We start from the raw sequence: 18,152 nt of genomic DNA, 5'->3' as shown, positions 1-18,152 counted from the left end.
TTCACCCAGTAATGAAATTTGCCAGTTTGCTTTGAGTGACATAACACTAAGTTGAAGACTGCTCACAAAGATAATTCTGTCATCTGGAATATGCATTTCTTCTACAGAATGACAGGGTATACAATCTGGTATAAGAACAGCTCTTTCAGCTAAGCCTTTCCCCTCTAAATAATTATGCACTACAGGAACAAAAATAGAACAGAACTATTCTCTGAAGAGAGTCTCCTTCCCAGTTCATCTAATAAAGTGATAATATAATGTAACAAAACTAATGAAAAAAATCTACCCACCAAGTTGTGGCAGGAGAACACACATGTATAATGGTTAAATAAATTTGCAGAACTTGGGTGCCATTGGCTCCTTCTTGTGGCAGAAGATTTGAAGAGAAAGGAAGAGCAATAAAGGTAAAGGGCTACGGAGTTTTAGGAAAAGGGGAGAGTTTGGAGAAGTTTTGCAGAATGTCAGGTCATGGGAGACTTACTGGCTGGTATGAGAAGGAAAGAAAAAATGTCTCTTCTTCTCAACCTGTCTGGTAAGTCTCCTCTGACCCAGGGTTCTGGGACACTTTTCAAACTCTCTCCATATCCTAAAACTCACCATCCTTTTTCTTCATCCATCGTGTTTCCCCTTAAACCCTTCTGCCAGAGGAAGAAGCCACTGGCTCCAAAAACTTGCAAATTTTCTTAAACTTTATGTATGTGTGTGTGTTCTCTTGCCACTCCTTGGTGAGTAGATTAATCATATGTTATTATATTATACACACATAAAAAAGTTTAGCATCACCTCAGTTCTGAGAGTTCTGGAACCTGACCAGAAAATTGGAATAGAGATCAACATAAACATCATTTCTGCCCTTTTTTTTTTCCATGAAAACCACACATTGCATGTTGTACCACCATACAGCGAGACCTTCATAGATGGTGGTCCAGATTGCTGTACAGACTTTTACTTCTAATAGCCAGTAGCATGTCCTCTTGCATTGATGCATGCCTGCATTCATTGTGGTACACAATCCACAAGTTCATCAAGGCACTGTTGGTCCAGATTGTCCCACTCCTCAACAGAAATTCAGTGTAGACCCCTCAGAGTGGTTGGTGGGTCATGTCATCCATGAACAGGCCTTTTCAATCCATCCCAAGCATGTTCGATTGGGTTCATGTCTGGAGAACAAGCTGGCCACTCTAGTCGATTGATGTCATTATCCTGAAGGATGACATTCACAAAATGTGCATGATGGGAGTGCAAATTGTCATCCATGAAGACAAATGCCTCACCAATATGATGCCAATATGATTGCACTATCGGTCAGAGGATGACATTCACGTATCATACAGCCGTTATGGTGCCTTCCATGACCATCAGTGGCTTATGTCGGCCCCCCATAATGCCACCCCAAAACAGCAGGGAAACCCCACCTTGCTGCACTGGCTGGACAGTGTGTCTGAGGCATTCAGCCTGACTGGGGTGCCTCCAAACACGTGTCCGATGATTGTCTGGTTGAAGGCATATGCAACACTCATTGGTAAAGAGAAAATTATGCCAATACTGAGCGGTCCATTTGGCATGTTGTTAGGCCCATCTGTACCATGCTGCATGGTGTCATGGTTACAGAGGTGGACCTCGCCATGGACGTTGACAGTGAAGTTGCACATCACACAGCCTATTGCGCACATTTTGAGTCATAGCACGATGGCCTGTGGCTGCAAGGAAAGCACTATTCAACATGGTGGCATTGCTGTCAGAGTTCCTCCAAGCCATAATCTGTAGGTAGCGGTCATCCTCTACAGTAGTAGCTTTTGGATGACCTCAGCGAGGCAAGTCATCAGCAGTTCCTGTCTCTCTGTATCTCCTCCATGCCCAAGCAACATCACTTTGGTTCACTCAAAGATGCCTGAACACTTCCCTTGTTGAGAGCCCTTCCTGGCACAAAGTAATAATGCAGACGTGATCAAACCATTGTGTTGAATGTCTAGGCATTGTTGAATTACAGACAACACGAGCCGTGTACCTCCTTCCTGGTGGAATGACTGGAACTGATCGGCTGTCGGACCCCCTCTGTCAACAGGTGCTGCTCATGCATGGTTGTTTACATCTCTGGGTGGGTTCAGTGACATCTCTGAACAGTCAAAGGGACTGTGTCTGTGATACAATATCCACACAATATCCATAGTCAAGTTTTATCTTCAGAAGTTCGAGGAAACCTTTTTTTGGTGTGTATATTTTCAAAAATAGATTACTTTCATTGACAAAATAAAGTAATAACTTTGATACTCAAACAATGGAAACACCAGGTTCAAACATCAACAATATAAGGAAAAGATAAATTGCTACCCACTGCAAAAAGTGTCTTTTCTTGTGCCTGTGTGCAATTCAATTTGTTATCTAAATGGTGACTGTTAATTTGCCTTTTCCTTATATTGTTAATTTTGTTATTTCTTTGACTGTACACAAACATTTTGTTTAATTCTAAGTTGCCAACAATGGGTGGCTTAATTTTCCATTCATCTGATGAATTTGAGCTGAAAAGAACAGGTAAACTTTCTTTGCAACACTTATGTCTTAATGGATGCTTCAGTACAATATGCTTAAATTTATGTGGGCATGCTCTTCCAGTATAGTCCAGCTTCATCAGCATTGTAAACCTCTTTGAAAAGAAATTTATTCTGTGTCTTTGTTAGCACTAAGTTTCTCACCCTGAACAATAATTCCTGAAATCCTGTAGCAATGTTTGAATCAATGGAAAATCTGGGATGGACTAACAATGTTTGAATCAAGTCAGGCACCCTGATAAAGCATTATATTTTCCTCCAATTTTTGGAATTATGTGGAATTCTCATACTTTCTCTACTTACTTTTGGACCTTATAAAATAACTTTTCCTGCTTCTTCTGTTGGAACCACAATTACAATGATTCATCTAGTTTTATTACATCTACTTCAGATTCTACCTTTTCTAATTCATCAGCAACTTCTAATTTCTTTTTGAATATTGTAATATCATCATCTTGTTGGCATAAGTAAACTGCTTGTAACTTAAAAAAAACGAGGAATGTAACAAAATCTTATTGTCAATAATATGTTTTGAAAGCTGTTATTGATCTGTCAGCAGCCAGAAATGATCAACAACATCTCATTCCTCCTGGTGATGTTTAACAGTATGCTTTAATTTCTTATTAACATAGTGCATGAATTCTGTAGGGCAACAACCCAGAAGAAACTTACATCAGTTTCTTTTACTACCAGTCCTAGGTGAGTTAGAAATTATGAATCATTAGCTCCAATGGGAAGAGCTAGGCAAACATATAGGCAGGGAACAAGCCACAAACTTGGTAAAAAGCATTTACCTGAAGTTGAAAAGGGGAAACAATGAAAAAATATTTTAGCGATTTACAACTAGGACTGTGAACTAAAACATCTTCCGACAATAAAACATGAGTCCTATGTATTATAGTGTATTATGAACAAAAGTAATTATTTTAATTATAAAAGAATATATTTGTTTAGCAACAGAATATTTTTTGTCAAGATAAAGAATTCCATGATACTCATGTACGTTACTTTATTTCAGTTATTGAGATCCTCCATGAGTGCACAGACGAAACTGTGAATACCATTTCATCTGCAGTTCAAAATGGAAAGTGCTTCATTCAAGAACCGAGTGATAAAAAATTGGGCAAGTAAAGTCTTTTTTGTGATATTTGGCTAAAAACTTATTTTAAATATTTAAAAATTCCATTGTACAGGTGACATGATAGAAAGAACTTCTCATAGACATCTTTGTGCTGATACAGTATATATTGGCACTGAAGCATGATAGAAAGTACATCTGAATTATGGGAGTTCATTCACAAACGTATCAAACTTGTGTCCTATAAATGACCAACTTTTTGTTCTCCCCCCCCCCCCCCCCCCCCACATCCTCAAAACAAGTTAAGCCCTTTCATCCTGATGTCTGAACCACCTGACCTTCCTTTTCTACCTTAACCAACCTATCCTTTTCTCCTCCCTGAAGAAGGAATTAACAGAGTTCCTAAAGTGAAGAAATTGTCAAGTGCTTACACAATTGTATGTAGGCTGTACTGAATTTCTTACCTTGTGAAGCTAAGTATTGGCCAGCATTTCTGTCTCACCTTTTGTAACTACCTTTTTGGTCATGAATCATTAAGATGACTGATACTGCATATAACTTCAGGTCCTACTTTCTCTTTGTTCATTGCAAATTATTGCTGCAAATGCTTACATATGTTTTGTATATATCAGTGCTACAGGCAATCATTTGTTTCCCCCATTTCCTTCATTCATTCTGAACTTTTTTTAATAGCTAGGGCAGAAAGAAACTTATTGTCAAACAGAAAACAATACTTCATGATAGATCAGAAAACAGTCCTAGGATGTGTAGAGGAGATATTGATTTATAGCAAAACAGCAGAGCACTTAACATTTTATATGATTAGACTTACCTAGTGTCAGTCCAGGTATGCCTGGATGCCCACTACTTGTACAGTGAGAGATACAAAGAGAGAGAAGATACATAAATTACACACAACGAAAAAGGAAAAGAAGTAAACTGTTGGAGTAATGTTTTTGTATAAGGCCTCTAATGAGAAGAACTAAAACACAAAACACCCACAAAAAGTATTATTTTATTATTTTAACAGTGTTATTATGCTATAGGAGTCTAAGCTGCAGCCATACACACAGACAAGCATGTAGAGTAGTGAAGAGTAAGACTAAGTAGGGTAAAAGAAATTGACTCCATTCTGAAAAGCAACTGAAAATACAGGAAACCTTAAAGAAACTAGGAAAGTCAGTGCCGAAAACTGAAAATTGACGTAGGAAAGAATATACTAACAAATTAAATTTGAATAAATGAAAATATTTTACAATATATTTAAATATTAATACCATACCATCAGTTACAGTGTTGGAATCAGAATAAAATGCACTGTCTCAAGTAAATCCACAGAACAAAAATTGTTCAAAGAGGGTATAAACTCATTTGAGGTAAAGTTAAAAATTTCTCAGTATGTCAGAAAAACACAATGTTCTTAGGCAAAAAAATACTCTTTTCAGTGCACTCTCATTTAAGGTCAATGTGCTGCTTCTCTTTGCCAGGACACCTTTATGAACAGGTAGACTGCTTTCATGAAAGAATTTGTTTGTTAAATCAAGACTGCTTTCACATGATTTTTCATCAGTTTGTTGTAGAAGACTAGTGTAGTATTCTTTCTTTGTTGTTATATTTTGCAGTGTAATCAATAAGAAGATTCCAGTATCCCTTCTTTATCTCATAAGGCACAGGCCATACCCTTTCAAACAAGTGAAATCAACTTTTTCATTGTTGGTACAGAACTGCCAAATTTCACCAAGTGATTATTAGGCTGTTCCATATATGCTGCATGATGTGGCATGTCTCATACACACTGAAAAATTACCCCATAGAATCAAAGGGATCCCTTGTAATGTAGTTCAAACATTGTTGATAAATTGATTTTTGTGTTTGCAATTTGTCAGCATTCAACAGGTGTGCCATTCGTCCTGTACAAACATGTCTTGTAATTCATTCTTCATATCAAATGTACCACATTCTTCCAATACACTTATGATGTTAGTTATTTCATACAACAATAATCGGCAATCAACCAACCCTAAAATGTATACTTTTTGGTCTTTTCACTTATGGGTGCAGTTTTGAGATATACCTCATGTGGATTACCTTCAAAGAAAGTCTGATCACTTTTGTATTTAGCTGCGCATTTCTTAACAGCTGTAAGTGAAAAATATGATTCATTACAAACCTTAATAATAATAACAATAATAATAATACTTTATTCAACATCAAATGATTAATTGCATATGTATAAAAATAGGTTACAATTATTGATGCATAGCACAATAATACATTCTTCTGAACACATCACTGATTAACAAAATGATTAAATTACAAATAAAATGGCTCACTTAACACTATTTACATATTTTTTCGAACTGGGCAGTGCATTGGCTATCTTTAAACCTGCATACTGTGGACCCCTTTCATAGAGTGCAGTTCTGTGGCTGCTAATCTAAAATTTTCCTTTATTTCTAGTGTTGCACTGATGCAAATTGGAACAAATGTTGAGCTGCAGTCATGTAACATGTAATATGGCTTTAAGAATGTACATGTTTACTACAGTTAGTACATCAGTTTTTGGAAACAATCCATGGCATGATTCCTTATATTTTGCTCCACAGATGATTCTTATAGCTTTTTTTCTGAAGTAGCAATAGCTTATTTAGATTTGATTTGGTTGTTTTCTGTTCCATAATTCTATTCCTTAATTCAAGTGAGAGGAAAATAGAGTATTGTATGTAGTCTTTAGGGCAGGTTTCTTTGTAGAACTTGTTAATCATCTTAACTGCAAATTATTCTTAGACAACTTACAATCTGAAGTGTTGACATGTGTTCCACTATAGAGTGCTTTGAATAGTTAAACTGAGGAATTTTACACTACTCTTTTCTTACTAATTCATTGCCTATGTATAGTTTGACTTCATCATTAAAGCAACTGTTGTTAAAGTCCATGAGACAAGTTTTACTACTGCTTACATTTAAGTGGCTTTCATTAAAGTACTGTACAATTTCATTTGTCATGATATTACAGCGTGTCTCTAGTTCATTAAATGATTCCTTTTTACATACAATGGATGTATCATCCACATACAGAACTATTTTGGAACTCTGAGTGCAATATCTTACATCATTTACATAAATCAAAAACAGAACAGGACCCAATACTGAGCATTGGGGCACTCCATGTTTTATATTAGCGATTTTGCATTTGTGAACACCACTGTCAGTTTTAAGCAGTACAGACTGTTTTTGGTAACTTATGTAAGATTTTATTAGGTCATGAGCAGTGCCTCTGATACCAATGTTCCATAGCTTTTCTAATAAGGTTGTGGTGTTCGCACGGTCGAAAGCTTTCTCAAGACCGAGGGATATACCTGCAACATGTTGCTTGTTCTCAGTATCACTTATTATCTCTTCAATTAAATGAGCAGCTGCTGTGCTGGTTGATTTACATTTTAAGAATCCAGTTTGATTTTCAAACATTAGGTTTTGCGTCTGGAGAATGTTAATAATTCCACTGGATATGACTTTTTCAACTATTTTGGAAAAGACTGGAAGTATTGTGATGGGTCCATAGTTTTCAATTTTGAGTTTGACTTTTTTTTTAAAGATTGGTGTTACCTGAGCTATTCTCAAACACTGGATGAATTTCCAGAGACAATAAACTGTTCATATCAAAGTGTAATTCCACTATATCAGTCAGAATGAAACAAATGAAACATTGCTATTAGAAAAAGAAAAAGATGTACACCAAACTATATCTCACATTAATGCACAAAATTTACCCAGGCTTGATTGGATGAGTAATGGAAGAAGGGGGAGGGTTAAGCTAGAGTTCTGTTATGGGGAGCCAGGATTCTGCAACGTATTCAGACATCATCCATGTGGGCCATCTAACAAATGTACTGATCAATTTTTAAAAATAAGAATATCCCACTTAATGACTGTTGAGGCCAAGGGTATAACAGTGACATTAACATGAATGGACAATACAAAAGTGCTTGATGTCTGACACTTAGCAAAAACCCATTACCCTTATTCTCACCTTTTGTCTGCCACACCATTGTTAGCAATGTTTTAAAGCTGGAATATGTCCTCAAGCAATGACATTTTTGGGGTGTTGTAAAAGTTATTTAATTGAGAACTAGCACTTAAAATGTAAGAGTTACTTCACAAAGTGATAGAATGCTGTCTTTAAAATATGTAACAAAATTGTGGTTAGTTACGTGTCTACGATCGATAAACACCAACACAACATCTTGCATACATATCTTACTTGTTATTTAGCACAAGACAGTATGTATAAAACCAGTAAACATACAAGAAACATTAGTTCACTGACAGGTTAATACACCAACTGACCAAAGATAGCAGAAAGTCAGAGAAGGCACACTTCGCAGAAGTCGAGATCCACAAAAAACTCATTTTGTCTAGCCTTTCACAAATAATCTTTCTGGAATGAAAGAGGCTGTGAGTAATATGCAAGAACAATATGTAAGTGCTGTATCCTTGTAAAAAAGATTTATGGATGAATAAAGCTGCTGCTACTACTACTACTATTACTACTACTACTACTAATAATAATAAAACTCAGTAATAGAAAGCAAATCGTGGACTACCTGAATATTTTGGACTATTGATTCATTTCAATGATATAAAGTAAAGTACTAGCAGCCATAAACTCTAGAAACATACTTTGGTTATAGCTTCCAGACTGTGAGGCTGCAGTCAATATATAAAACTATTCAATGATATTTCATCGCCATCTGCAAGAGACATCTTCAAAGATAAAACTATAAGGTGTTTCATATATCATCCATGACCTCTCAGCCCAAATGTCTTTGAAGTAAACACTGGCTGTGAATATCTAGAATGTTTTATTATAGAAATACAGTTTTACAGGAATAGAAGCTATGTTGAGTGTTGCACTGTTAAATATTGGCAGCCTGATAGAAGATTTAAAAGTTTTGTAGAGAATGTGAATAGAAATCTTGCAAGAATTTAGGCTCATGAGTAGGCTATGGACAGGGTTTACATCATGCCAGAAAAATTATTAGGGGAGAAAAAACTTTCAGCATATGCAACATGGGTGAGCAATGTTAATGATTCTACAGAGAGATTAAAACAGCATGTTGTATTGGAATGGACTGTTTATAGTCAGATCTGGAGATTGTTATAAGGTAGTGCACAGACTGAAGGACAAGTTGAGTTTCTTTTGGATGTGACCTAGTTTATACAAAGCAGAGATTAAAAAGAGAACAAAATAGGTTTAAAAGTTTGGCAGTAGTGTGTCAAATGATATGGTGAAAGAAATGCATCATGTGAACAGGGTTCATAGTGACTGACTGACTCCACTTTAGCCTACTAATAAATTATTGAGAAAAATTTTCCAATACATTGGTCTTCTAAGAATAGTTGTTCCCTATCAATATCTGTGGTGGAGAATGACACGTTAACAGACTGGAAGTAATAAAGACTGTTCTGTGGAACACAATAATCCAAAGTAGATTGATAGTTGGAAATAAATGCTATGGATTTGACTTTGGCTTGTTAGAAAGTTAATGATGTAACTGACACATTTGACAAAAAAATGCAAGAAAAGCTCTTTTATGAGCTTTCCATATTTTGAGATGTGGGACCAAATAAAGAAAACAGTCTTCACTAAACATGAGCTGTAGATTTATTACATTAAGAGCTGTGAGCACTTGTCCAGTAGAAGAGATGTGTTTCGCAGTAGCAAAGGTAAACTGGTGCTCGTAGCTCTTAAGATAAGCACTCTAGAACACAGGTTTACTTGACTTTTTTGTTTTCAGTGGATCATTCCTGTTATATCCATGAATACCGACCATTCCTCCTTGGACATCCTGTACAGCTCCATTATCTTAATTTAAAACACTATGGTGTAGGTTACAATAAATGAGAAACTATACTTTTCTAACATGTGGATCATTCACTGTGCACATATCTTTTATACTCAAATGAACTGCTATATAATAAAACAGTTTCTTTAATTGAAGTTATTGATTCATAGACCACTCTAATAAAATTAACAAGACTAAGTAGTAGTTTTTACAGTCGAGTCGGAGGACCCAACAAGTCTACTGCAGCACTCGTCCTGACTCTCCACAAGCTTCTATGTACTAATATAACAAAAACAATCAGTTCTAGCTCTGTGTTAGGCTGAGAACTTGTCATTCTGGAATGTACTTAACTTCTGGTATGCTACAGCTTTCAGAGTTGCTGCATCTACATTTGCATCTCCATCTACATCTCCATTTCCATCTCCATCTACATCTACATCTACATATATACTCTGCTAGCCACCAAGTGGTGTGTGGCAGAGGGCACTATTCATGCCAAAGTCATATTCATACCCCCCTCCCACTGTCTGAATGCCTCAGTATGTGCTCTAATTTCCCTTATCTTTTAATGGTGATCATTGCACAATATGAAAGTTGGTGGTAATAATATATGCTCTACATCCTTGGTGAAGATCATATTTTGGAATTTAGTGAGCAGCCCCTTCCATTTAGCGTGTTGTCTATCTGCAAGTGTGTCCCAGATCATTTGTAATGCTCTCACAATGGCTAAATGAACCAGTCACAAATCTTGCCACTCTTCTTTGGACCTTCTCAATCTCTTGAATGAGACCCAACTGGTAAGGGTCCTATTCAGATGAACAATACTCTAAGACTGAATGAACTAAAGTATTGGAAGCAATTTCCTTTGGTGAAGGACTGCATCATTTCGAAGGACTGCATCATTTCAGGATTCGCCCAATAAACCACAATCCAGAGCTTGCCTTACCCATTACTCATGTAATCTGATTGTTCCATTTGAGATCATTTTGATTGGTCACACCCGGGTACTTGACAGATGTTACCACTTCCAAAGACTGGGCATTTATATTGTACTCGTATATTAATGGGGATTTTCGCTTTGTTATATGCAGTAGGTTACACTTACTAATATTGAGAGATAACTGCCAGTCATTACACCGCACATTTATTTTCTGCAAATCCTCATTAATTTGTTCACAGCTTTCATGTGATACTACTTTCCTGTAGACTACAGCATCATCGGCAAACAGTCTCCGGTCACTGTCAGTACCATCAACCAGATCGTTCATGTAAATCATAAAAAGCAGCGGACGTCTTACGCTGCCCTGGGGCGCACCTGATGTTACTCTTGTTTCTGTTGAAATATCCTCATTCAGGATGACATACTGCACTGTGTCTGTTAGAAAACTTTCTATCTAACTGCATACGTCATTGGATAGGCCATAAGCATGCACTTTTTGGAGCAAGTGACACTTCGGAACTGAGTCAAACACTTTTCGAAAGTTGTGAAATATGGCATCAACCTGGAAGCCAGTATCTAGAGCCTGTTGTATATCATACAGAAAGAGGGCCAGCTGTGTCTCGCATGACCGCTGTTTCCTAAAACCATGCTGGTTTCTGCAGATGAACTTCTCAGAGTCTAGAAAGGTCATTATGTCTGTTCCATGATTCTACAACAAACAGATTTCCGTGAAATTGGCCTGTAATTATGTGCATATGATTTTCTACTACTTTTATACATTGCTATGACCTGGGCCTTCTTCCAGTCCCATGGAACTTTCCACTGTTCCAATGATCTCTGATAGATGATGGATGAGAATGGTGCCACATTTGTAGCATAATCAACATATAACCTTACGGGGATACCGACTGGGCCAGATCCCTTCCTGGCATTTAAGGATCTTAACTGTTTTACAATCTCAGATACACTAAACACTATGTCAGCCATCATTGCATTTTTTCGACAGTTTAAAGTGAGAATGGTGCTGCAGTCCTCTACCGTAAATGAGTTTTTGAAAGCTAGGTAGAGAATTTTGGCCTTCTGTTTGTCATCATCCATTACATTACTTGTACTGTCAGAAAGAGAAGGTATTGAATTATTTGTAGTGTTCATAGATTACACATATGACAAAAAATTTTTGGGGTTATTTTTAGAATTTGCAGATAAAATATTGCTTTCAAATCCATTAACAGAATCTCTCATTGACCTTTTGACAGCTGGTTTCATTTCACATAATTTCTGTTTGTCAGTGGGGCAGTGACTATGTTTAAAATGACTGTGCAAAATAATCTGCTTTCTCAGCAACTTCCTAACATGTTTGTTGAGCCAAGTCGGATCCTTTCCTTAGCTTATATTTTTGCTAGGTACATATTTCTCTAACACGTGGTGGACAATACCTTTAAATTCTGACCAAAGATGCTCCATACCCTTGGGTCCCACAGTGAATGCTTGGAGCTGACTATAAAGATATTCATTAATGACACTTTTATTTGCTTTCCCAAACAAGAAAACTCTACATTGTTTCTTTGGTTTTTTTGCAACTTCCACTGACATTGAAGCCACAATGACATTAAGGTCACTAATAACTTCCTCTAGATTAACTTCCTCAAAAAGATCAGGTCTGTTTGTCGCCAAGATATATAATATGTTCCCATCTAGAGTTGGTTTTCTAAGGTTGTATGTTGAGTGTGCTCCTAGAATAATTTCACACGAGTCTTTCCTTCTGCCCCCTGTGATAAATGTGTAATTTTTCCAGTCAGTGGATGCCAGATTAAAGTCTCCACCTATAACTATTGGATAATTTGGATATTTATTTCCTATGTACTCAAGACTTCACCTGAAATGTTCTGCAACATTTGTTTCAGATGCTGGTAGTCTATAAAACATCCTAATACAATGGTCACTCCTTGTCTGATTGACAGCTTTATCCAGACTATTTAACAATCCAACCCAGTATCAATCTCAACTGTGTTTAAACAGCTTTTAACTGCAATGAACACACCACCTCCCATAGTATCAGTCCTATCCTTCCTAAACATTGTCCAAACTGAGTTCAAAATTTCACTGCTATTTATATCTGGTTTCAACCAGCTTTCAGTACCTAATACCATGTTGGCATTACTACTGTTAATTTCGGAGATTAACTTGGGGATTTTGCTACAGACACTTTGACAATCTACTAACATGAGATTTAGCATATTTAAATCCTTTGGAATGACTTGTTTAGGGGAACTAACAGTTTTTACAGTTGGCTCATCCACATCAGTGTCATGAACTGGTAATTTTTCAGGCCAATGGTTTGTTTCCTGTGGGGAGGAACCTAACTAAAAAAAACCCATGTGCACGCCACAAGCAGTGTGTTACCCATGTAGCTGCTTCCTGTGTGTAGTGCACCCCTGATCTATTGAAGGTTGTCCTATAATCTTCCACCCCATAGCATAGTTTGAGGAATCTACAACCATTTTCATCACAGAGTCGACGTAGCCTCTGGTTTAGATTCTCTACTTGACTCCAAACCAGGGACCCCAGTCCACCCTGGGTATGATGCTGCAAATTGTCATCATGGCTTCCACTCCTTGAGAGATGGAGGCCACCTTCGCCAATTTAGACAGCTGTTGAAAGGACCCAAGGATTTCCTTGGAACCCCGATGACTGGCATCGTTGGTGCCAATATTGCAACAATCTGCAACTGGCTGCATCTCGCACGCTCCATAGGCACTGGAAGAGCCTCTTCCACATCCTGGACAAGGCCTCCCCAGCAAGCACACCGAGTGAACATTGGACGTCTTCCCCACCCTAGCTGCTATGTTCCTGAGGGATTCCACAACCTGCCTAACCTTGGAGCTCCCACTAACTAACAAACCCCTGCACCCAAGTGCCTGTCCAGACCTTGCTGAAGGAGTGGCCACTATTCTGGCAGAAGGTGCATTCTGATCTGGCTCAGCCGCCGCCCCCCCCCCCCCCCCCCCCCCGGCATCAGATAGCACACTGAATCTATTATCAAAGTGCATGGGATTTGGCAGGAGCCTGCGTCCCCCATGCAACCTTCACCTTGAGGCTCGAGACCTTGACACAGTCCGCCACCCACACTGAGGTGAGAGTGGACCTGCCGGCTCAGTCGCTCCTAAGCTCAGCTCATTGACAGAAAGCTGCGACTTCACCCCCCACCCCCCTGCACATCTAGTACAGCAGAGGCTGCCCCAGGCACCCAAGCCCCACCGCACCTCAAGGTGGCACTCTGGAGCTGGTTGACTGTGACCAACAAAGCTTCCAGCTGCATTTGAACTGTGGCCAACTCCTCCTGCATCCACACACAACAGACACAGTCCCTATCCATCTAGCTAAACGTGATTTACTATAAGAAACTTAAGAAAACCTACTGCAACACAAGGTTAACAGCTAGTTGGCAGAAAGGACACTCAACAATGAAAAACAATATGAATGATAGAAGCTAGATCTGGTGCTTCTTTTTCCTGCTAGGGGTTATATAGTGGAAGAGAAATAAACAGTGACCTACAGTAAACTGCTAGGGGCTATTTAGCAAATATTATTAAAGAATTAAACAGTAACCTATCGTAAGCTACACCTGCTGATTAACCCTCATATTTATAATGTAAACAAACATATATGGACATGCAAAAATGACCTAATAAAACTATAAAAACTGCTACCTTCAATGTATTGAGTCTAAATGACACTAATAAATGTAAATACTTTCATTTAGCAGATTTACAATCATCTCCTGAGCAGCAGGTCTTCTATATTAAAATTATGACTAATGTAAGATCTATTGACTGTTTTCGACACTTTTCCTAGATTTGTTTTAGAAGAAACTTATTTTCAAGTAAGCAGTTTTCTCAGCGTACTTTCACATGTTGTGATGACTAAGTTATAACTTTGTAGCCAATAGCATGTAGGTCTAGATCTTCCTTTCCACTACTGTACACTGGGGACCTGATATGGTATTGTAATCAAATGATGACAGTGATGTACTAGTACGTGTCATTAACACACTGACTGACATGTAGACTTCAGTGTTGATGTGGAGATGTAGACATGTAGAAACTGTGAAGGTTTAAGTGATGTTAAAGATTGTTACATGCTTAGTGCCATTATCTTTTTATTTTTTTATTATTTTATTTGTCCATATAAATCTATTTTTCAGTACATTATCACTCACAGGATATTGGACATTGGACAGAAAACCTTTTTATCTAATGGTTTTTCAAACGTCAAATATACATTATTTAAATTTTTATGACAAATTGGATCTATACAGTTAATAATTACAGTTTTTTAAATACTGTATACTTGTAACTTATTTCTACAATTAAAGATACAAATTACATTTTTTTCTTGCATAAGATACTGTGAAATGGAATAGTAGCAGTTTTTCAGAAGGTAGGCTGTCACAGACTTTTTAAAGCTCTATAGTTCAGGAAGAGATTTTATATATCTTGGTAATCAGTTGTATAGTTTTGTTCCTGCATGACATACACCTTTTTGGCATAATTTGGTGTTACAATTGTCTGACCTGGTAGCATAATCATGGACATTTTGTATTGAGGAAAAATGTTTTCTTTTCCCTGTATACTTTTTTTGACATGCATGACTACTTCCAGTATATAAATGCAGGAAAGAAGTAAGATCTTTAGAACTTTAAAGAAAGGTTTGCATGGTTTTCTGCTGTTCACTTGTTTCATTATTCTTATAATTGCCTGTTGTTTCCTGAAAACTGTTATGGCCTCGTGTACATTTCCCCAGAAAATGATACTTCAGTATCAAATGTGCACATGCAAAGTATACAGCTGCTTTTGCACTAGTATTGTTGCAAATAATTCTAACTAGATAGCTCATTTCTGCTAGTTTTGAATTTAGGTATGCGATATGAGTGCTCCATTTAAGATTTTGCTGGATATGAACCCCAAGAAATTTAGTTTCATTGACAGCACTAATGGTTTGGTTACCTATACATATTACAGGTTGTGCCACATTTTTATTTTGATCTGTGTGGAAATCATGAGTACCATTTTTTGGGAATTAACTATTAACCTTTTTTGGTAAACCATTCAGATACTTCTTTTGTAATATCCTTTGCAGATGTGGTAAAATTTTCTTCTTTATTCCATTCAATCAATAGACTGGTGTCATCTGCAAACAGTACTGGTTCGGAATTATTAGCGTGTGATGGGAAATCATTAACGTATACCAAAAAAAAAGGAGGGGGTCTAAATTAGATCCCTGTGGAACACCATGACATAGTCCACATGTTTCTGAAAGGTGTACCTGAAGTTCATTTCCTTCCATGTCCTTAATTTCAGTTACCTGAGAGCGATATTCCAAATACAATTTAATCTACTGATTTGGCACAGCTCTTAGGCCATACCGGTCAAGCTTCCTCAGGAGCACAGAATGATCAATCACATCAAAAGCTTTCAATAAGTAATCACATTACAAGGAGGTTAAGGTGAATAAACAAGTAATTCTTCATTAAGCCACTATTTTAAGTCTGCTGCATGCTTTTTCTATGTCTTCTAGTGTAAATGGTACTGTGTATCAAGTTTGGATTATGGTTACTGAGTTTGAGTCATAAGCTAGGCCTGCAGTAGTTACATTAGTCTTGTCACTCACAAAACCAGCTGTTCATTTGTTGGCTGTATTTAATTTTAAATGTTACTGGTTAGTTCCATTTAATTCAATGTTTGCTCTCTAGATGATTAAAGAGATTTTTATTTATTATATGATTCAGCACATCCATCATCAGATACTGTGCAATGTCATATGATTACAGACTAGTAAACAAAATTAACTTCTTTATTAATATGATAATTTGATGATTATTTTTGTCTTTTTGTCTTATATGATTGATTGACCTTGGATTTCACTGAAAAAAAAAAATATGGCTGAAATTCTGTAATTCCATAGTTCACAGCAATTCACAGAACTGAAATTTTTAGTTGCAAATCTCATTGAAAGGTCATGACTAAGGTCCACAATTGATTTATTTTCTAAGATAAAAATAGAGTTCCTTGTCAGGAAAACGAGGCTCAAATGTTAATTCAAGACCTTGTGACCGAGTGATAATGACAGAAAAGAGCCCTCATATAGAAAGAAATTATTATTTTTCAGGTTCTTTCATTGTTCATAGATTGTGTATACCATGGGAAACTGATGCAGGAGAAATAAAAACATTGAAGCACACCACTACACCATTCTGCAACCAATTCTGGATATTATTTCAGAGAATGATTCTTCAGTATGTAAGAAACAAGGTAAATGTAATCAAAACATACAATTTCAGAAGCCATAAACAATTATTATAATTACTGCTATACTTTTATAATGAGCATCATTTTGAATGTTGTGAGAATTTATGGTAATAGAATTTTCTACCTTATCTAAAAGTTACTTTCTTCCTTTCCTTGAGAACAAAAATTATTTGATGGAAAACAAAAATTAAGGAAGACAGCCTCTTAATACATGTGAATGATGGATGTGTTGCAGACACATTTGATATCTCTCAGAATTCACTTCCTCTTAAGCCTTTATTGTTACTAACACTACAACCCCACTTTCTCTCTCTTTTCTGTCTCTTCTCTCTCCTCTCTCTCTCTCTCTCTCTCTCTCTCTCTCTCTCTCTGTGTGTGTGTGTGTGTGTGTGTGTGTGTGTGTGTGTGTGTGTGGATTGTTAGTTGCACCTAGATAGCTCTGTTAGTTAGATTATTCCACATGAAAAGCAAGTCCCATATTGACACAAATTTAATGTCAGTAAATTTCACTGATTGTTTTTCTCTTTTAATGAATGGTTACCTACACAGACAGGTTGGGTGGGAGAGGGAGGGACTGGGTCACCTAAAAGGAGGAAGGCATATGATGTAAGGAGTTTGGTGTCACTGAACCTGAATCACTTGCTTGATTCTTAGGCTACTTCTCCACAGGGATTTCAATGAAATCTTATAAATGTTATGCATCACGTTCTATGTTTTTAATATTTTGAAAATTCAATAAACAGCAGAGGATCATTTTATCATGCTGTTAAAAAATCCAGAATAATACTGTATTTGTATTTTCCCTCTCTTTGTTATTGGTCCATTAAATAATCAATGGTATGTAGTTTGTACATACAATATAGGAAAAGTCAGGTTTCTGATGGTAAATACAATTTACACATAGAATGATTTCAAAATAATAATTCATACATGTTGCAGTCTTACAATAACAAATAACATATTTGAAAGCAGTAAGTATGGTTAAGAATGTCTGATCACTTACAATAAGTTTTGAGATACAACAGAAACTCAGAAACAGAATAGAAGCAGTGGTCAAGCAAGTGCTGTTTCAATTCAATATGGAAAATATATAAATTTCACATATGTTCCAAATGGGATGACATGTGATAATATTCTTCTCGGGTATGCAGCCGGATCATAATGTCTTCATGACACAATATTTCCGCGGTCCAACTGGTCGCCATCTTCAGGTGAGGGTGCTGGTGCACGATCTCGCTGGAACATGATGTAAGAGATCGTGCACCAGCACCCACACCTGAAGATGGCGGCCAGTTGGACCGTGGAAATATTGTGTCATGAAGACGTTATGATCCGGCTGCATACCCGAGAAGAATATTATCAATTATTACACCGGGAAAGCCTTCGTAGCCACATTAGGATGACATGTGGTTATATAGCATAGCATCAATA

At 37.0% G+C, this 18,152-nt stretch overlaps 1 protein-coding gene across 2 annotated transcripts in view; it reads left to right on the top strand.

The window, feature by feature from the left end:
• LOC126092270 (ATP-binding cassette sub-family G member 1-like) overlaps window positions 1-18,152 on the top strand; it is a 411,369-nt gene that overhangs the window by 347,753 nt on the left and 45,464 nt on the right. For both annotated transcript variants that reach the window (XM_049907785.1, XM_049907786.1), the window contains exons 7-8: window positions 3,568-3,672; window positions 16,582-16,724. In XM_049907785.1, the coding sequence (XP_049763742.1) occupies window positions 3,568-3,672; window positions 16,582-16,724 (248 nt within the window). The remainder of the gene's footprint in view (window positions 1-3,567; window positions 3,673-16,581; window positions 16,725-18,152) is intronic.

The sequence above is a fragment of the Schistocerca cancellata genome, chromosome 7 (assembly GCF_023864275.1).
Source record: "Schistocerca cancellata isolate TAMUIC-IGC-003103 chromosome 7, iqSchCanc2.1, whole genome shotgun sequence".
Classification (NCBI taxonomy): domain Eukaryota; kingdom Metazoa; phylum Arthropoda; class Insecta; order Orthoptera; family Acrididae; genus Schistocerca; species Schistocerca cancellata.
This window is presented reverse-complemented; position numbering and strand designations above follow the sequence as displayed.